This window comes from Ptychodera flava, chromosome 1 (assembly GCF_041260155.1).
Source record: "Ptychodera flava strain L36383 chromosome 1, AS_Pfla_20210202, whole genome shotgun sequence".
Classification (NCBI taxonomy): Eukaryota; Metazoa; Hemichordata; class Enteropneusta; family Ptychoderidae; genus Ptychodera; species Ptychodera flava.
The window spans coordinates 9,078,412-9,100,191 of NC_091928.1; the positions used below are offsets into that span (position 1 = coordinate 9,078,412).

Below are 21,780 nucleotides of genomic sequence, written 5' to 3' on the forward strand. Positions count from 1 at the left end.
TGAAATCTTCAATTTTGTATTTTTGCAGCTAATTTTGCCATTTTTGGTGAGGCCATCCTGAAATGAGCTATCAAAGATTTCCACCTTCATCATCAACACATGTGTCACAAAAATTTATTCTCTACATAACACAGCGGAGCTCTGTCGACTGTTAGCTCGATTGTTTTTTAAAACTGCTTGTTAGACAGCTTTAATATTTTGGTATACAGATCCCGGGAATGACCTTAGTGAGACAATTTCATACAGTCAGGAAATACTTAATTTTGTAGCCAGGTCTATAGTACCTTCAGGGACAATGGCCCTATGCTTAGACTTTCTGACATTCAAGCGATAGATAAAGTTGCTATTTTTCAAGTTATTTCTGGTGTTTTCGTTTCATTATTCAGAGTTATTTATGTTGTTCTGCTCACTGAAACGTGTTGAATTATTACAATTATGTACTCACACCTTGCGTATACACATGACAATATACTGACGACGTAATGCATTGTATAGACCATAAGTTATGACTTCGAAACACCAATTGTTCAGTACGAGCAGGAAGAGAGTAGAGGTCTGACGACTGGTAATGATGTCTACCATTTTTCAGTGAACTGAATGGCTGCAATTGCTCACATGTAAAAAAAAATCACCGAAATACTTTTAGGCCTAAAGGACTTCATCCCACTACCGTTGAAATTTTACATGGCTGACTTTTATCAACGTATTGATAACGTAGATCCTTAAATTGATATCTCGATGTTAATTCAATAGATCTTTCGTAAATGTAAACCATAGCTACAATCATTTGTCCTGTTTTCTTCCGTGACAGGGCTCGCAATTAACGGTAGTCCCGCGCCCACAGACTACCAACTTTCCTCTTGGGCTACCAAAATCCATTGTAACCCTCACGGACTACCAAAGCCTGAGACCTGAAATTCGGTCAGTACTTGGCATGCCATGCCGGGTCCGCCACTTTTGGACGAGCTATTAAAATGCAGTCAAACCCAGCTGGACACATACAGGCCAGACTGTGACCTTGTTATGCAAATTACTAAGACAACTAGTCATGCGGTGGAACCTCGCAACAAAGTTTCAATATCTGAACTGACAGGCACAGGAAATGATGACCAATGAAAACGCATTTTCGTTGCATTTTGATCATAATGTATCAATCACAATTATACGGAAATTATTTCTCCATCCTACAGAAAGTCCCATGGTCTATTTTTAGCCCTGCTACATTATGTCTCAGTGCTGAGAAGGTCGTGTCATTGTTCTGACGACTATCAAAATTAGCATACAACACCGAGAGTAAAACGGGTTGTCACCAAACTTTTGAGTATAACTATCGTCCATTGTACCTGTTTCGTTGGGTATTAAAGGTGTGCAATATTCACACCAAATGACTAGAAAATTCACTTTATCATGTTTATGGGCAGAATCTTGAAAAATAGCCTTTTTGTCTCGGTAGCCAAAAAAGATATCCCTGAACTAAAATATGCATGGGCTACCGGCCATGTCACTGGCTACCAACTTCAGGAAATGGTAGCCCAAGTGGATCAGTCCGGGTCAGCTCCAAAATTGGAGACGCTATACCATAATATTTTCCCCTCTCATTAGCCAATCAGCGGCCAGCGCGCCATCAGTAAAAATTGTATTTCCTGGCAACCTCCACATGCGTCCTTCGTTACGTACGCCATACTGTGTCGAACTCCCGCGCCGTATTCTGTCATAATGTCGAACAGTTGCGTGGCCACTCTGTCAAACACAATTTCAAAATCGCGTACCAGTTTTATTCTGGCTAAGACAACCAAACCCCATACATCGCTGTGATTCCTAGACTCTGGCTTGAAGTCCTGCGAAATATAAATCGTGTACCTACACAGATCGTTCAGAATACCCCATTTGTATCGGAGATGGCAGCGATACAAATTCTACCGTATGGGGAACAGTTGTGTGGCCACTCTGTCAACACATTTTCAAAATCGCGTACCATTTTTAGTCTGCGTTTGACAACAACAAAACAGGTATCGTTTTAAAGCTCTGACATTGCTCTTCTTTCTTGCAAAATGTTATACGCGTACCTACACAAATAACCTTTATAACAGTATTTCTAATAGAGATGACGAACATCCACAAAATGATTCTCGATCGGTACTTGAGCGAAATCGATAAACTGGGGGTAGAAATGAATCGTCAATATTTCGAATATTTGTTTACTAATCGGACTCCTTGTTGGACATGACCTTCTGCAGAACACGTGGATTATGTTGACTGTCGAAATTCGTCGAAATTCACAAGACAGGGGCTTAATAAGCGGCCCAAAACTGCCGATCACACTTGGTGGGTAATTTGTGACCCAGCGTGACCTGTACTTTATTAATGATGTAATCTGGTCGATGATTGGCTGAATGCCGGAATACATTATCATAATGAGTCTCCAATTTTGGAGCTGACCCGGACTGGTAAAGATTGTCCGCCTTGACACAGGACACAGTCTCTCTATCACATGATATGCAGAGAATGTTTCAAGCCTTATTGACATTATTTGTGATGATGTAATTTGTAATATGTAGAACAAAAATAATTCAGATTCTGATCATCAAAAAATAGAGAGTGTTTTTATACAACTACCAAAACAATAAACAATATTTAGGCAATAATGTATCCCCCTACGCCCACAATGGACGAATCCAAACATTGCAGGACCTGTATGGAGGTGAAGCCGAGTACATTATGGAGTGCAAGACTTTGCTTGAGTCTATTTTTGATTGGAGGTGATACATTATTGCTAATCATTATTTCACAGTTTTGGCATTGCCGATGAAAAAATATTAGGCCACAACGCTTGATAATCGGTTCATTATCAGTAATCTGGTTGATGACATCACAGAAGTTCACTGGTATTGACAAAGGTATAATTTCTTTTACCATGCATGTAATTTCATGCTGCAACATGCCAAATTTGCGAGACTGTGAATTGCATCGACTTAAGTTTTGCTAGAATTAAAAAGTAATACTTTTTATTAAATCAGTAATTTACACGCAGTGCTGCAGAATTAAAATAATATAATATTTTCATCATCGTGGGAACAACTAGAATAGCTGTGTGACCAATGGTCGGGATTTCTGGCATCGCACGGTTCTCCTCCTTGCAATTACCGTAAAAGAAGATGATTCTCCATTTTCCAAAGAAAATAATTTCCGTTTGATAGATGAAACAGATGTCGTCCACGGTTATGTCAATGTCAGCGTTTGGAAATTTAAACAACTCCCTCTTGAGGTCAGTTCTTGATGTATTGCGACCCCAGACTCCAACCCCAAAGTGAATGCTACCCATGATGTCATTAGACGCTTGCACGAGGGGTTTCCCCACCAGTATATTTGCATATGAATCACTGCAAAGTTTCCAACAAGTTATCCACTCGGCGTGAGCACCGCCAGTCCATCGCGGGAATTCTTGCAAGACTATTAGGTCGATCCACAGTGAATTGATCGTCTGTTTGACATTTCCATATGTGTATGTCTTGCCAGACAAAGCGCTGGTTTTTGTGCTGATTCAACTAGTGGTTCAGAGTTTGCTAAGGATTTTACCAAACAACTTCCGTCTTGACCCGCGTCAGAAACGGATACCTGTTGATCTGTAAAATTATCCGTTTTACTGAATAGCGTCCCACGGCACGCGGTTGGCTGCCAGCGTCACAGACGAACATTTTGAGAAATTGTAAGCTTTTCTCATGCTCAAGGTATGTTCCCTCTTTTTCGCTCTTTCGTAAAAATTACATCTCCGCTGTTTCTGCAAGCTGGTTGAAGTCCTGAGTTCTGCTAGAGCCTGAGAGAGACAAGGCCGCGGCCGATTGACTCTGAATTAACATGGCGACAATTGAATTGTATACTACAGCCGCGTCGTCACACGACGCCTCTGTTGAGTTGAACAACATAAGGGTGAGCTAAAGTCAATCCAAAAAGATGAAAGCTAAAGTAGACTTTCATTGTCCATGTAACCCCACGCTCATACTTGGTAAACATATGAATTTACTTTACGTCAATAATTAAACCGAATACTCCATGGGACAATAGGTTTGTAGGCTTGTATTATGTGACTCTCGGCTGCCATGAAGGGCCACTGTGTGATGACAAGAAATTGTGGTATTTAATTAGGTCATCGGCCGTGCCGATTTTCCAATGTAAATAAAATTAACTGATTAACATGTGTTCATGTGCTCTGAAAGAAAAGACAAAAAGTTCAGAGAAGAAGTGTCGAAACAAAAGTACGTCACACTTCTATTTACATAGCTGTTTTTGACTTTTCAAAATCGTTCGGCTATGACTCAACAGAAATAATTGAATGAGTATACAATGTCTGTGAGCAATTTGGCGTTGTTAGGTGCTCACTCGTGTTTTAGAACTGCCAATTGGTCGCGAACGCCGCAACCAACAACTCCAGCTTATGAATGTACGTACATGCCGTGCTAAGCAATATCGTACACTTCTCTCAACTGTAATTACTTTTGAACTTCAAGCGAATAGAAAGCTATTCTATATCGTAGTAAATCGCACATTTTCCAAATTTCAGTAATTATTCAATTTTTGTAGATATGGAAATTTGAAATGGACTTATTGTTCATTCTGGTGTGCGACACGATCAATGATAAATTTTAATAAATTTGGTCTTCTACAACTGATTATCTTATTAAATATATCAATAAATGATACAAAAATAGGCACAGATTTGCGTGTGAAATTGACCTTAGACAATAAACTAGTTTTTTTATTGTTTTGTCTGACACAGCCCCTGCGTTTGATGCTGTGACGATTGTTGGTCAGTCTTGCGCGGCGTCGTTCACAGTCCGACTCAATATCGAAGGCTAGGTTCATAGTCAGCTCGATGGCCGGCGTACTGCCATGGTTACATTATTTATACAGTGTATCAAACCTACCAGCCCGCCGATATGTTAAAATTTAACCCTTTCACCACCATGGTTTGTCCCAAACCCATTGTTTTCTATGGTAAAGTTGGACCTGTATACAGGGAACTGGGGGTGAAAGGGTTAAGGTAGTATGCGCCTCGAAAGTGAAAGACCTAAACTTTTGCTCAAACTTTCCTTAAGGAATCTTTCAACTATTCTCTTTCAAAACCAAGAATAAAAATAGGGGGTCACCGTGCAAATTTTGGTACTAGAGAAACAAATAACCCAAGATTTACCGATATTTGAAATTCAAAATGTCCGCCATCACTGTGTTAACTATATGGAGAAAAATAAAATTTTCGAATTTCGAAAAACTAAGCCGGTGAAAAGTTTTCTTTCACCAAGAGCTTTAAAATGAACCCCACAAGTGGTATATCAGAAAAGAATTGTAAAAGTTTGAGAGTCCGAATATATGTCCCCGAGGCGCGTTCTATCTTAAAGTGACATAGACCACTCGTCCTTTTTGACCATCAAGGAATAATTTTATGTATTGCTAGAAACCTCTAAAGTTTTTATTCCGGCCATTGTATGGTATGGACCGCTGGGCTGCTATGACGCAGCCTACGCATGCCATGGTGTCTCATTGATTGAAAAAGCAGTTGAAAACATTCCAGCTACTACAACTTTACGACTGCACTTATGTGTGTTGTGTTCCACAAAAGTTAATTAGGCCAAAGTAATTAAATTCTTGTTTTGCGTCCCCACCCGCCTAGGTTTTTAAGGTTTTCATGAAAACACACACAGTGTACTTGAATAGGAAATTTTAGGACATAACCGCTTAGCTTTTCTGAACTAAAATTTGTTACTATTTTTATTTGCTGCAATCAAATTACATTGTGTTAATTTTCTTGTGTGTGTTTTTCAGCCGCTTAGACGCGTACTGTAACCTCCACAAATGTAATAATCTCCACAAATGTAATATCAACCACAATTGTAATAAAATGCACCCATAAATGTAATATCGCCCATAAATGTAACAAAAATCAACCATAAATGTAATAAAAACACCAACCACAAATGTAATAAATGGTAACCACAAATGTAATAAAAAATCACCCATAAATGTAATACTTGTCAACCATAAATGTAATAAATCTATTTTGTAGTTGCAATTGAGGAATTATCCCTTAAATATTGATCTAAGTAGTAAGGAAAGCAACTCCACACATTATTCATTTCTTAATTGTTTGCGTTTAGTGTGTTTTTTCATATTTGAAAGTGTATTTACGTTTCCCTGTTTTGTGTACAGAACTGACTGGCCATGGCTAGACACAGCTGTAATCTGAACGTCAGTACAGGATGTAACCTCCACAAATGTAATAATCTCCACAATTGTAATATCACCACAATTGTAATAAAATGCACCCATAAATGTAATATCGCCCATAAATGTAACAAAAATCAACCATAAATGTAATAAAAACACCAACCACAAATGTAATAAATGGTAACCATAAATGTAATAAAAAAATCACCCATAAATGTAATACTTGTCAACCATAAATGTAATAAATCTATTTTGTCATTGCAATTGAGGAATTAGCCCTTAAATATTCATCTTTGTAATAAGGAAAGCAACTCCACACATTATTCATTTCTTAATTGTTTGCGTTTAGTGTGTTTTGCATATTTGAAAGTGTATTTTACGTTTCCTGTTTGTGTACAGAACTGATTGGCCATGGCTAGACACAGCTGTTCTCTGAGTGTCAGTGCAGTCTCTACTCCAGAGTCGGGAAGACTGTATAACACTACGATCCTTTAACGCCGTTTTTTCGAAAAATGCCGTACTTTCTTAATCAATCTCCTCAAATTCGTAGTGTTCGTATTGTTTTTACTAGATTGAAATATATGTTCTCGTCAACATGTTTTGTGTCGTAAGTTTCTGTTATATAATAGGTTTTATATTTCTCTGTTATTTGTTCTGAGTCATCTGTCATAAACTTTGTGTGGTATCACCGGTTGACGAGTTATTTTGACATTTCCTTATTATGTAATTAGCAGTGTCTAGAACTGCTGTTCCACTTCCATTATCTATAAGGGTTTGATCAGTACCTCGCTGTTTTCTGATAGCGTTCTCAAAGTATTCTATTCTGTGTTTCGGAAAGGAAACCTAGTTTCAGGAAAGTATGCAATAACATTACACTAGTCTTATTAAAGTTATTATTTACTCAGGGCATTGATAAACAAATGATCACATATGCAAGTTCAAGTTTATTACATTTATGGTTGAGTTTTATTACATTTATGGTTAATTTGTTTATTACATTTGTGGTTGCGGGTTGTCACATTAATGGTTGACTATTTTATTACATTTGTGGTTGATTTTATTACAATTGTGGTTGATATTACATTTGTGGAGATTATTACATTTGTGGAGGTTACACGTACCTTTTCCCATTTAGAGTGGACGCAAAACAAAGAATTTAATTACTTTGGCCTTATAGTGAATTTCAAAATAGCTTGGAATTACAACGTGCTTTGGTGATAAGAAAAACTCAGGCGATAGAAAATGACGCCAAGTGCAACAATTAAACCCAATACGACGTTCTCCTTGCCACAGTCTTCGTCAGTTTTGCCGCGCCCTCATTTAAAAACTCAACCGTACACCTTTATCACATTTCCCGTTGATGAACTGCACAGAACGCTAACGACCGGTGTATGGGTCGGTACAACGATTGGTATTTAATTTCCTACATTGAACGTGTTCTGCAAGGGACGGACCATTAGATCTTGGGAGGGGGGTGGTCAAAAACAGAAAAAAAAAATTTTCAGAGCAGAAAGTTAGGAAAAAAAAAATCTTCAAACTAGTTTGCAAAATAAAAAAAAAATAAATAAGAAGACAAAGGCGTAAAAAAAAAATCTGCAAAATTTTTTAAAATTTTGAATTTTTTTTAGATTTTACCGACAGTAAGCAACTTTCTGTATTTTTAATACATCCTCCCGGCACATTTTTAATTTTAATTTATACATTTAGAGTGACTGTATCCCTTATACTGGAAGTTGTGATTATCTTATCTTTTCAGGACTTTTGTATTCTGATCACTTGAAAATTATGAAATTATAGAGCCTGTTTTCTACTTGTTTCCTGCGTACAAACCAAGCAGGTACACTAGGTAAAACATTGAAACTATGGTATGGTTGTCAAGACAGAAAGTTGTATTTGCCTTTTAAGATCAAGGTAAACAGATGCAGGCCACATCAGTTTCATTTTTTTCACAGCATTTTATTACAATGATGAATGCAAGAATGGGTGAACAAGTAGAAACACGTCAATAATGATAAAACAACATATCAAGTCATTATGTATTATTTTGCTTTTAAAAAGGCATTTTCAATTCTTTTTTCTCAAAAAACAGCCTCAAATAACAACAGCAACACATGTTTTAACATTCAACAATACACTACGTAGAATGCCATCTATCCAACAAATCCCAACACAAAAACACATAAAAGGGTTGAACTTTGAAAGTTTCTCGATAGCAAATACTGAATAAATCTGCATGGTTAATCGTTTTTGTGTAGCAAATTTCAAAGAAATTGGACAAGCCCTTTCAGAGAATACAGATTTTTTTGACCATGAATGGCATAAATTGCCCAAAAAGACAAATATTGAAATTTCAACACATCTATACACATCCAATCAATTTGGACATGCTGCTACAGAGAAATAGATGTTTTGATCAAAAAAGGGCAACAATTGCTCTAAAAACACAAATATGCAAATTTCACTATATTATTTAGCTTATTTTAGCTTCTCAGCTTGTCAAAATCAATTGTAAATCATGAGATATGCATGATGTTTGGTGGGGTGAATGTAGGCATTTCACCACGCAGTAGAAAGGGAAGCCAGGAAACCAAAATAGTCAATTTTCAAAACTATACGAAGCTACTGAGGAGCAAGAAGACCATGTTTCAGAGGAAGATGTGTAATCCGAAAAAAATGCTCCCAAAATGCCACCAAATAACACCATTGTTATCTCTATTTTTCAAAAGCTCCAACAGCAGGAGGGGGGACACCCCCCTCCTGACCTCCCCCCGCAAAAATACTCCCCAAGTGCCACCAAATAACACCATTTTAATCTCTATTTTTCAAAAGCTCCAACGGCAGGAGGGGGACACCCCCTCCTGACCACCCCGAAAAAAATACTCCCCAAGTGCCACCAAATAACACCATTTTAATCTCTATTTTTCAAAAGCTCCAACAGCAGGAGGGGGGACACCCCCTCCTGACCATCCCCCGCAAAAATACTCCCCAAGTGCCACCAAATAACACCATTTTAATCTCTATTTTTCAAAAGCTCCAACGGCAGGAGGGGGACACCCCCTCCTGACCACCCCCCAAAAAAATACTCCCCAAGTGCCACCAAATAACACCATTTTAATCTCTATTTTTCAAAAGCTCCAACAGCAGGAGGGGGGATACCCCCCTCCTGACCATCCCCCGCAAAAATACTCCCCAAGTGCCACCAAATAACACCATTTTAATCTCTATTTTTCAAAAGCTCCAACAGCAGGAGGGGGGACACCCCCTCCTGACCTCCCCCGGCAAAAATACTCCCCAAGTGCCACCAAATAACACCATTTTAATCTCTATTTTTCAAAAGCTCCAACAGCAGGAGGGGGGACACCCCCTCCTGACCTCCCCCGGCAAAAATACTCCCCAAGTGCCACCAAATAACACCATTTTCATCTCTATTTTCAAAAGCTCCAACAGCAGCAGGGGGACACCCCTCTCCTGACCTCTTCCCAGTGACCGCTTGCGTGGCCGCTTGTGGTGCTTGGCACCACATGTTTGCCCTCTTTATCTTCAGACAGCGACGAACGAAAAAAAAAATTATAAATCTGAAAATTTACTCTGAAAAAAAAATTTGCACAGCTAATCTCAATTGGAAAAAAAAATTCAGAAATTTAGAATAGTAAAAAAAATTTTCACAATTTCATTGTGACCACCCCCCTCCCAAGGTCTAATGGTCCATCCCTAAGTGAGAACAGTGGACGTCGTATAAGGTTAAATTTCTGCAAAATCTATCAAAGGAGAACATTTGCAATGGATGCAGTTAGCGTTATTTTCTATGGCCAGAAATGATTTTTCTAATTACCCAGCAGGCAAGCTATTTTGAAATTCACTGTAAGGATGAACGCGCAGAAAAACAAAACAAAACCAAAAAATGAAAACAAAAACCAACGGTATTGTGCAGTTCTGCTCGGCAAGCAGATGTTCAACGCTCCGACACTATAATTCTGTACAAGGTGTAAAGATGTCGTCTACAGTTTGTAGAGCCGTAAATCTTACAGTTTTCTTTTCTGTCGAGTTCACCTTTTTTGTCCTTTGTAAATGCAAAACGCACGGGCCAATGAAGTTAGCTGAAGAGCGCCCCAAACGACGATTGTGATAGAGTACGCAATTTGTGAATTACTGACTACATTTTACAAAATTGAGCAAAGCAGCTTACATATCTATTAATCTTGAAAAGTTAAAAACAAGACGCAAAATGTGTGAAAGTTTGATAAAATTGACAACACTATAGGAATAAACTGTTTCACCAAATAAAACTTTAAATACCTGAAATTTTGGAAATATTAATAATCATTTTTGTCACAAATTCAATTATTCTATACATTAACTCATTCGTTCATGAAGCTATTATTATATTTTAAAGTGGGGATCTTTACCGCCAGATGTCGTAATTTATTTGTGTTATTGCAGTTGGCCCGGGAGAATGTAAGACTTCCTCTCACTGCATAAACTCGAATTGGTCTGTTGATTTTCAGTGATTTTCATTAAAGAGATCACTCTTAATCGTTCTTTTGTAAAGAATATCAAGCATGATGACGTCCCGTAAGTTTTGTTATGCCCAATGTAGGAATTCAAAAATATTTTACTCAAAATTATGGCAATATTTGCGATTTTTCTGATCGTACACACTGAACCCTTTGAGTGCTGTAATATTTCCCACCAAAATTTTAGTGCAACATTTTAACAATTTGTATGAATTTTCTGTAATTTGTTTTATTATTTTGGACCAAACAGACATCACATTTCATTGGCTACAGGTTTTTATCAAAATTTTGGCAAAAATCTGAAAAATTTGACTGAGGTACATTAAATATAGACGACGAAAGTTGACTTTGGCGCTCAAAGGGTTAAAAACACACTCGCCATGCATCACACAGAAGTCAAAGTAGCTCATTATTAAAAGTGTCTCGAAAATGAAGTCCTGGCTTGCGTTCATGACGCTCTTTTGTTTTATTTAGAAACGATTGATTTCAATGTCCCCTTTTATGGATTGACCTTTAGGATTTATTCAAGAAACCAAAGACCTAAGAACCACTCATTGTGTCACGCTCGAGACCAAGCATGAAAAACCTGAAGATCATCATCTTTATCATTATACTCAGTCAAGTCGAGGTGAGTTCAATAACACTCTCATTGAAAGAGGGTGGGCGGAAAATTCTACATTACAGTAATTGTACATTTTGAATCTCGAACTTTGTGCGTTTCTAGTCGATAAACGGTTAAGTACATGTACTATAACTGAAAATCCTTTCTGTCGATGTTCGATCAGAAAAAATTGTCAAGGCTTCCAAAATTGATTTTTATTTGAGACGTACAATTTGAACGGTGAAGGGTTTCTTTAACAAAGTGCCTTTAAATGTCGCGAGCTTATGTACCTTGTCATTTACTTTTAAAGAAACAAACACGATTGGGACTAATTTGGGATAATTGGCTCTTCATATTTTTCAAATTTCTTAAAAGAATCAGGTGCCCTACAGCAGAATGTTGCAATATTACAAATTACTCATAAAAACAAGATTGTAACTTAAAAAGAAAAGCAGATGAGCTTACATTTGCTGATTAAACAGACATTAATTCGTCATCCAATTATCTATCCCAAATTAATTCCAATCGTGTTAACTACTATTTACAATTCATATTGAGCAACACACATTCTCTAAAATATGAATCCAGAGAGAGAGAGAAAGAGACAGACAGACAGACAGAGAGAGAGAGAGAGAGAGAGAGAGAGAGAGGAGAGACAGACAGACAGACAGACAGACAGACAGACAGACAGAGACCGGGGTCACTCCACGTAAGATGTAAACGTGATAAAGGATAGATTTCAACGAAACATGAAATGAGCATGCATAGTTTAATTGGTTATTTATTGATTTATTGATTTAATTTATTTCGGTAAGCATGGGCGAGAGGCCCATTTACAGTCACCGCAATTTACTTATACAAAAAGATGAAACACGGCATCTGTCGGTAGTTAATCGACCAGTAATAGGCATTGATTTTCCTCCCCGTGTCAAACAATGAGCTAGACCTACTACTTTTGCCTCATGGGCGAACCAAAAAAGTTTGCCTCAGTGCAATTTGGTCAGAAAAAGTCACGTGATTTAATATCCTACTGCGGGTGGGTCATAAGACGTTCGTCGTGTAAAAAAATTATCCAGGCTTAATTTTGTTTCGGTTTCAGTAGGTCTTTTGCGAAAATGCAAAGGATGGGTGGCATTGAACTTAAACGTTGCGCAACCTTATCAGTCGAAACAGACCAAGACGTGATATTTTTTGAATTATGGCAAACCGTATATTGTGACTATGTGGAAGTTGAATAAACTGCAACGGTATAGTAATTACATATTTTTGTTTTATTGAATGAATTTACTGATGAAATTTTATATCATTCCTAATGTGTAGGTTTATTCCGACTCTCCGCGTCGCAGTAGATGTCATCAAGTTAACTGTCCTCCCGGGTATGGAATTTCTGGTCCTTGCTTTGTCGACCAGGATCCGCCTGTCTGCAAAGCGTGTACGAACGGAACTTTCTCTTCTCACTCCAGTAAATCCGCCAAATGCCGGCCGTGCAGAAGATGCGACCAAGAGCGAGAAATGGTGCTGTGGCAGTGCAGCCCGACACTGGACACTGTATGTGTCAAGTTTCGGCGACTTGACGATGACGGGAATGAATTTGTGGTACGACCTCGAATCTTGATGGAAAAGCCCATGGACAATCGTTTCATCGCTGATATTCACAACAAGTCGCGTCAAGAACACGCTGAAAGACAGCGGATACAGCAAGAACTGGATCGAATTAGGGCAGAAAACATGACTTTCGACGATAACGTTACGGAGACTTTGAACACAGGCATCGGCGTAGAAGGTCATGAGTTGTTCTCGACGTTTTCGCCGGAGATGGACATCACGACTTCGTCACGTGATCCAACCGTAGCAAAGACTGGTACGATCAGTAAGTACCAAGATCATGTTTATTTAAAAAAACAAACAAACAAAACGCTATCATTCTACTGAGGTTTCATTACTAAATCCATCAATGAGGTAATTAAGCTACTTATTGTAATTAAGCTACTTATTGTAATTAAGCTACTTATTGGAAGCAGATGTCCTCATACATATCTTTTTATAAACATTTTAAATTGTCCGACAATAAATACATACGAGTTGGCCAGTAAAATCAAAAGTTTTAATAAATCCTTAGAAGATTAGTTTAACGTTACGATGCCAAACGCGTATCTGCATTGATTAATTACAAACAATTAACTTTCAGGTAAAACGTCACAGACAAATGACCAGCATTTCACCACATCTTTAACTAAACACCTGACCGTTGTGACAATCGAAGATCCCGGTATCGACCTTAAGGAAGAGGCTAAAGACGGTGACACGCCTGGCCAAATTCATCAGAGAACAGCCCTCTACACGGCGATTATCTCGACTGCCAGTTTCATGGTTGTAATCGCAGTCCTGACGCTCCTTATCATAATTCGGCTACGAAAGTAAGATGTACACTGATTAGGAATTTGATTGTACCGATCACCCAAGCAAATGTTATCATATTGTTGATTACGTCATTGAGTAGAATACTCAGACACTGTGTGGTGCAAGTTCAAGTTGTCGATAACCTTCGCTGAGAAACAGATTTACATGTACACCAGTAAAGTCTCTGACAAAACGTGCTTATCAGATAAAAATGGATGCAACCCTACGCGTTGGTCTAAAATAAACCGCGTACGTAATAGGTACTGCAAGAAAATCAACATTGACACCAAATTAAAGCATAAAAAGTTAACGAAATTGCAAACTCGTCAAAATCACTTAATGAAAGTTATTGCGGAAACATCATTAATTCCCCTGATTCATTCACTGTACACTTACTTTGACCTGACGGTAACTTTTCTTTTATCCACGACACGCATAATTCGTGCACTTTTCTACAACTTGAAAGCATGTAATTTGTAAGGCCAAAATCGTGCTTTGTCTCCCGTTATCGTGCGCGTCATGTGAAACATGCGCGTCACCACTATTTTTAGGTTCAGGTTTGTTTCTTTCAGGGGCAGACATTTTACTTTCCGGCGGCTATGTTTGAATCCCTCAAAAGTGGGTTGGTAATTTTTTTCATTTCAACAAAAACCACAAAAAAGAAATTCGTATGACCGCATCATTTGTGAATCCGACCAAGGACGAGAAACATTTTTTTTTCTTGGCCTAGGGCATCGGAGAGATGTTAAAAGTGATGTTGACTTCACCGTTGGTGGCGCTGCTACCTTCACAAGTTAAATCTCTATTCCCATTTGCCTCCCTGGCATTACTGGTGAAGGCAAAATAGCTACAATGTATATTGAACTATTGACGAGTTCCTCAACACTGGGATACCCACTGTTACAAGTACCTCAGATTCCGCCATGTACCTCAGAACCGAAAACCAAATGTTCGTTGGCAAGTTCCGAAAAAAATTGCACAAATTAGTGCAGGCTATCGAGTAAGGCGACCAAGTCTATTTTGTGGCCTTAAACGCAACATGTCGTACAGCATATTTTGCAAGTGCTTACCTAACGCGATTGCATGGTTTTGGCCAAATTCTGACTAAAATAAGACCCGCGCGTCGAAGGCAAGAACGTGCACTAACCAACGAAGCGAAGTCCAAGGGACGACAGTAGCCCGAATATACACTAATGGCTTGACTGAGTCTACAAGGAAGTGTCAAACATATTGCGTAGCCACCGTTTCAGCTCTCATAGATGTAGATGCCAAACCACATGTTACTCTGTGATGTTTTGTTTTGATCACATAGCGCGCAGTACAAAGATTTATAGGACTAGTAGCTGAAACGTTAGATGATTTATTTACTTTTTTGTTTTTCAATGCCAACCATAGTTTCTTGTTCTACTTCCCAAAGCATTTGTTGATTTGCACAGGAGCTACATAGTGGGTGTTTCAACATGCTTTGGGGAGTAGAACAAGAATGGCACACAAAACAGTGAAGAAATAATTTAAAGTTCCAGTCATTTAACCTGTACATAATTAAATAAATACTGACACACACACATACACATACACACACGTACATACAATTACAGACAGACAGTGACACACGGTATTGAGGTAGAAAGCTGAGATAAATTTTCAGAGATTATTTTTTTTATTTAGTTCGCGCCTTAAAATCAAAACACTTTTCTTTGCTCAATCTTTTCGTAAGAAAAACCTAATGGTCCCTTTCGATATCAAGAATAGTAATCAGAGGTAAAATAAAATTGGTAAGAGAGAAAGTAATTAAATTACTCAATATTTACCATGCCCTTTTAGCGGTGCTTGCCCGTACCACAGCTTGTATTTTTTAGACTTTTATCAGCGAATCTTGTTTTGTAGGGCCCGTCTGATGACTACGACTTGTGCAACGGATCAATGTCAAGAATATCCGTCCGATGTTAACACTGCAACTGTTACAAACCGGGAGGTAAGCCTACTATCTGTGCTACTTTGATATTTGCATTGTCTCCGTAACCTTCTTTTTAATTTACTTTCTATCTGCAATCTGCACTTCCTTCAACAACTGTCGCATTTTTAACAAATTTACCAACAAACGAAAGAAACCAAAAATTCCAAGTGAAGTCATTATCCAAATGTTGACGTCAAATTTTTACATTTTTGTGTTCATCTGTCCTTTGGCAAAGCTTAATGAAAGTGAATTCGAAAACACTCATCCTACGACCAATTTAAGGTACAATGCGCCTCGAGACAGATATCGGACTCTCACGTTAATCCAGCGCTCTTCTGAACTACCACTTGTGAGGGCTTAAGCTGTCTGAGTCACAAAAACCAGTGCCGTCCTAGTTTTTCGAAAATCCGTTTTACATTTTTCCTCAGTGACTTCAATAGGGATTATGGCCATTTTGAGTTTCAAATTTCGATGAAAGTAGGGTAATTTGTTCCTATTAGTATAAAACTTTGCACAGTGACCTTTGGTTTACATTCTTGATTTGCTAAAACTTGTAAAATTTTAGATATTTGGACTCTCAAACTGTTACAATAGTTGTATCTACTTATGAGGGCTCATTAGTGCCTTAATTGGCCTATTGTTCGGTGTATATAAGTGTTGGTAAAAATTGAGTTGTTTGAGGTGGTAACCGAAGTTTTGAACTGTCTTCATTTCGCAAGGGGACATTCTTTACGAAACGTTAACGTTTAAGCAAATGTTACATTTTAACTTTAACTTTCGAGGTGCATACTACTTCAACCATTATTCCCACTGCACACTGTCATTCTGCGATGCACAAGTATGTCACACACGATATAGCTGCCAGTGGTATACACACGATATAGCTGCCAGTGGTATACACACGATATAGCTGCCAGTGGTATACACACGATATAGCTGCCAGTGGTTTTAATGAAAATATGTTTTCATTACTTTCAGTATCATCAGAATGGGAGTTCTTTAGTTGTTTCACTGGATGCGGGCGGACAAGTTACAACAGCAGTGATAGCAAAGAGTAAAATTCCTGCCAGTAACTACTTACCACCCACAACTCTTGACACTGGTGAAGATGGTCTGTTTTCCTCCTGTCACGGCAGTGATGTTTCATCAAAAAGAGTTCAAGACGTACCGACTCCTGGCAAGATTACTAACAAGAGCGAGGCTGCCGTGAGAGCAACGGAGTCACCATTGACGAGCAACCACCTGCACAATCCAGATAACATCTACGACATCATTTTCGAGGGATTGTTCGACCAGAAAGGCGGGGTTTTGTCCCATGAAGATTCTGACGTTCAGTTGCACATTCCAAGAGGGGCCATACCGTCTGGTGAGAAACAGCCAATCATCGTTAAAGTGAGTCTGAGAGTGAGCTATTTCAACGTCGGCCTCAAAGACGAACAGATACCTCTCACGCCTGTCGTTGAATGTCTCTCTCCCGGACTTGACAGCTTCCTCGATTATGTCACTGTAAAGCTTCCACATCGCGCCCTGCTGCCAGGAAAGGATGCGAAATCATGGCGATTTCTGGTACACTACAACCAATCAATGAACCCGAGAGACAAGTCTTGGCTCGTGCTTGACCAGTCAGAACTTGGCAAGGAAAACAACATCGTCAAACAGATGACATTCTCTTTCGATGAGAAATACGTCAACATTCAAACAAAACATTTCACGAAATTCACCTGCTCCAGCTGCGGGAAGACACGGCCGATATTATCCTTTGACGCCGTGGCCTACGGAAAGTACGCACCTGAAACGACTGAGGTCACAGTCAAGGTCTACCTGTGCGATGACATTAAGGACACGCAAACCGCAGTTAGAAAAGCGGAAGGTGATAGAAACCCTAACTCAGCTATTGGCATTAGGGCCAAGAACGGGATATGTGATTGGGAGATTTCGTGTCAAGGTAGTCCTGGGAAAGACTGGAAATGGCAGATTAACGAGACGGGCGGCCACTTTCCTCGTACACAGGTAGAACATACACTACTTTTATGATTCTCAAGAGAAAGAGGCATGCATGATATGCTCTACGCTATTGCCAAGCTTGAGGGATGGAATTAACAAATAATAAAAAAATTACCTGTATTAAATTGCAAAATGGCAGTCGTATCCTGTAATCACTCTATGAAAAAAAAAAACATGTTAGGTGAATTTTTTCAATCTTATCCAAACGGAATTTATCTCATTTCCCTCCACTGCCAATACAGTGAACGCACACCATCCTAGTATCAGGCTAGAAAATTACTGTACAATGTTTATTGCTCAAAAAATCCGTCCAAGGGGCGAAATCCATCTTAAATTTAACTTTAATCGCAATTAATTTTTCTAATATTGTACTTATTATCATTTCAATCAAATTGATCGTGGCCTAGAGTTTAAATACATGTAAAAGTCTGACTGACTGAATAACATTCCATTCCAGGTGATACGCTCGGATGACATCGCCAGTTGTTGCTCTAGGAATCTTTCACCGTTTGCTGAGTTCGTGTTTGAGCCAAGGAGGTCTTCCAAGTGGGAGCCACCGAACTATTTTGACGTTGTATTTACCTTGCAACAGCGCCCACCCAATGAAAAGAAACGAAAAGCAATGTCACTGGTGTCGAGGTCAATGTCAGTGAAATTCCCTGTAAACGAGGTAAAAAACTTAAAAAAAATTATCGGAACATCGAGGATATAGACAAAGCTACATGTACCGTCATCTCGTCGTGTCATCAGGTATCAGAATGCATGTAACATGTATAATAATGACTATTGTTTGCTATGATAGGTGGCACAGGCATTGATGTTATAGCAATGTTCGATGTAAGAAGACCCGAGAGCTTCGAAGTACTTCTTTTGAGTAATAAAATTAATTTGGCAAGATTTAGGTGATTTTTACAAATATCAAACTCTCCGCTAACTCTCCCCTTTAACAGGTACTGGCTTTGAACCAAGTCAAGCAATGTGATCCCTTGAAAAATCTAGGAGCCCTGGAGGACGCAGGTAAGTTGGTAACCTTTATTCAAGACGAACAAGAACTAGGGTTCAAATGAAATAACAGAAAGTCTATTTCAAAAATATCTTTTAACAGCTACAACAACAACAATAACAACAGCAATAATATGGGGCAACAACGTGACAATTAAATTAATAGATAAAAATCAGTGTTGTTGTTGTTGTTGTTGTTGTTTGTTGTTATAATTAGTTCTACTTTTCAATAGCGCCTTCTCAAGTCAGCCAGTAATCCCTCGTCATTACAAATCACCATATACCGCTCTTCTTGAGTGAGGAAAAGAGACTTTGCTTTTCTTCTTAACAAATGCGATTGTACGTCTAGGTACGTTAAGGTTTTATTGAGAGAGAGAGAGAGAGAGAGAGAGAGAGAGAGAGAGAGAGAGAGAGAGAGAGAGAGAGAGAGAGAGAGAGAGAGAGAGAGAGAGAGAGAGAGAGAGAGAGAGAAGGAGAGAGAGGGGAGAGAGACAGACAGACAGGCAGACAGACAGACAGACAGACAGACCTGTCAGGTACAAATTTGAATACGACAGAGAAGCGTATAGTGTGTTCCAAGTGAAACTTTTAATTCTTGAGATTTCTATCCGCTTGCTTGTTCTTAAAACCACAGAATGTGACGGTGCCGCCTTGGATAAAGTGTGCGAAGAGCTGAAAGTTGCCAGGGTTAGAGAACTAGTCCGTAGGCTGCTTGTAAATTACGACTGCAAGTGTGAAACATCCCTCGGCGACATCGAAGAGAGACACACAGATGCATATGAAAGGAAGTATCAGTTCATGCTGTACTGGCAGCAGGTTACGAGCTCCGGGGCTACCTATTCTCGTCTATGTACAGAACTCATCCACATGGAGATGCGAAACGTAGCCGAGGCTCTGGCAGAGCTTTGGCGCCGCCAAAGTAGCAAAAACAACACCAAAAATTACTGCTGTGTAGATTCTGTACCTACATCATGGAAAAGGTGACCGTTATCCGACTATAGTTGCCCTTGAACATCGCCTCGCTGAATTTTTCGATTATGATCTTTGTCCACAACCCCTTCAGATCTCTATGAAGGATCTACATATAGATTGTATGGTCGATTTCAGTTACATGTAAACAGGTCAACTTATATCAACTTTGAACATATCTATACATCTCAACATTTCAAGGAATTCATAATGAGACGAAGAGAACTTTTGGACAGGTTTTGGACACTGAAAACAAGTTGACAAGTGAATACTAGTTCAGTGCTTGTAATGTAGACTCAATCTTAAACCTGATATAACCAATTACAATTGCCTCTGTAACCGTAGGAAATTTACGCGGTGTCTGCTGTTTTTCTCTTAAAATCGCTTCAAGTTAAGCAACCCAGTCATGGGTATTGTAAATTTCCAATAATACGTGAACCATTTTTCTTTCGTTTTCTCCATCAGAAGATCAATTCAAGGCTGTACATTATTAATAACGTTTCATTGGAACGCAGTTGCCTACGAATATTTCTATTCAGTTTCAATTTCTAATTGATTCTCAGAATTTTGCAAACAGGCATATGCTGTACTTTTAGTCGCAAAGTTGAAAAACTTTCTGTGTGGAAGAAGTGTATCTTCCTACGATCATTTCTCACGCACTATTTGTATTGGGAATTGGAACATTTGCGTACAATAGACCAGGTTTGAGCCACGAGTTTCATTGTCCATCTGGCTATACATTATAGTTTTTCTGTTAATTTAGAAGATAGTTTTCATTATATACTAACTGAACGGTGTGTGTCAATTTTAATAGAGACTGATTTTATAAAGATTTTACTGAGCATATAATCAATTTGGTTGTTTCGGATGATAAATCTGTTTGTGCGTTTTCCATAACAGATCAAGGAATTACACACGCCCTGCTTTCTGACTCGCCAGTTGTTTAATGGTAGGATGTACAGACCATTATTACAGTAAAGAAGATGTTAATATCTTTTTAATTCATTCTCAGAATTTTGCAAATAGCAATGCTATAATAATTTCATTCGCAAAGATTAAACAATTTGTTTGTGGAAGATTGTATCTTCCGACGATTATGCAGGCACCATTTTGTATTGGCGATGGGAACATTTAATCGGTACTATTAAAAACAACAGACCAGGTTTGAGCAAATAGTTTCAGTGTACAGCTGGCGATATGATAGTTTTTATATTGATTTAGATGTTGACTGTTCATTACACTAAGTAAAAGTTATGTGTCAATTTTTATGAGGACTAATTTTGTAATGTTTTTAGTGAGCACATTATCAATTTGGTTGTTTTGGATGAGAAATATTTTGTGAGTTTTCATAATAAATTTGTGACTTTTCCAAGAAATTAAACACGTTATGTTTTTGGCTCTCGCATTGCTTATCGGGTGTGAATGAATACAGAATATTACGAAGTGAGGAAAACAACAGTGTCACGTCAATGGTGTTGCAATTTTGTCATGGCGACCGTGCATGTGACACGGCTTGAGCCTGCGCTTTCACATAGATCGATATCACACACAGTAACCGCCCACGTACATTACATACCCATACACAAACCTGGAATACTGGCGGATTCCTATCTACTCCACCTAATCAAATACGAGACAGTTTCAGTGTTACATACAGTAGCTTTATCGCTGTCTACACAAGTTTATCCCAACTGTTTAGCACCTTTGGTGTACATGAAAGATATTGGACTGTGTACCAGACGCTCGGTATCAACTATCGGGAATCGATCACGGTCCGAGAAAGCACTCAATCTCTAGAAAGATTTTTTTGTGACCGAAAGTGCACTCGGCTTAGTTCTTCAGAATATAAATCTGTATCGTCTAATCCAAGAGTAATGTGTCAAAGTAAAATAATGATAATGACCCAGTGCCTACAGGGACAATACGAAAAAGCAAAAACTCAATAATGTTTTAGATTCTCTGCCCAGTGTAGAAGTTCAAAATTGATTTGCACCATTGTAAGGTTATGATTCCCACAATTCTGAAGAACGTGCTCATAGGACTGGATCGAAGTGAAATAATACTGCGATTTTGCGCCGCATAAAGCAACACTAAAATATTATGCAAATATTTTC

At 38.6% G+C, this 21,780-nt stretch overlaps 1 protein-coding gene across 4 annotated transcripts; it reads left to right on the top strand.

Moving 5' to 3' along the window:
* Nucleotides 1-3,168: 3,168 nt before the first annotated feature.
* Nucleotides 3,169-21,070, top strand: LOC139129454 (uncharacterized). Of its 4 annotated transcripts, none has more exons than XM_070695088.1 (9): nt 3,169-3,728; nt 11,208-11,361; nt 12,655-13,204; nt 13,523-13,751; nt 15,622-15,709; nt 16,670-17,701; nt 18,153-18,365; nt 18,646-18,712; nt 19,332-21,070. In XM_070695088.1, exons 2-9 carry the CDS (start codon nt 11,311-11,313, stop codon nt 19,679-19,681), a joined length of 2,580 nt encoding a protein of 859 aa, XP_070551189.1. In that variant the 5' UTR covers nt 3,169-3,728; nt 11,208-11,310; the 3' UTR covers nt 19,682-21,070. The 4 variants fall into 4 exon arrangements, with proteins under 4 accessions (XP_070551189.1, XP_070551195.1, XP_070551202.1 ...); XM_070695094.1 differs by having other exon boundaries at nt 11,251-11,361; nt 19,332-21,064; XM_070695101.1 differs by having other exon boundaries at nt 3,169-3,660; nt 11,251-11,361; nt 19,332-21,064.
* Nucleotides 21,071-21,780: the final 710 nt, after the last annotated feature.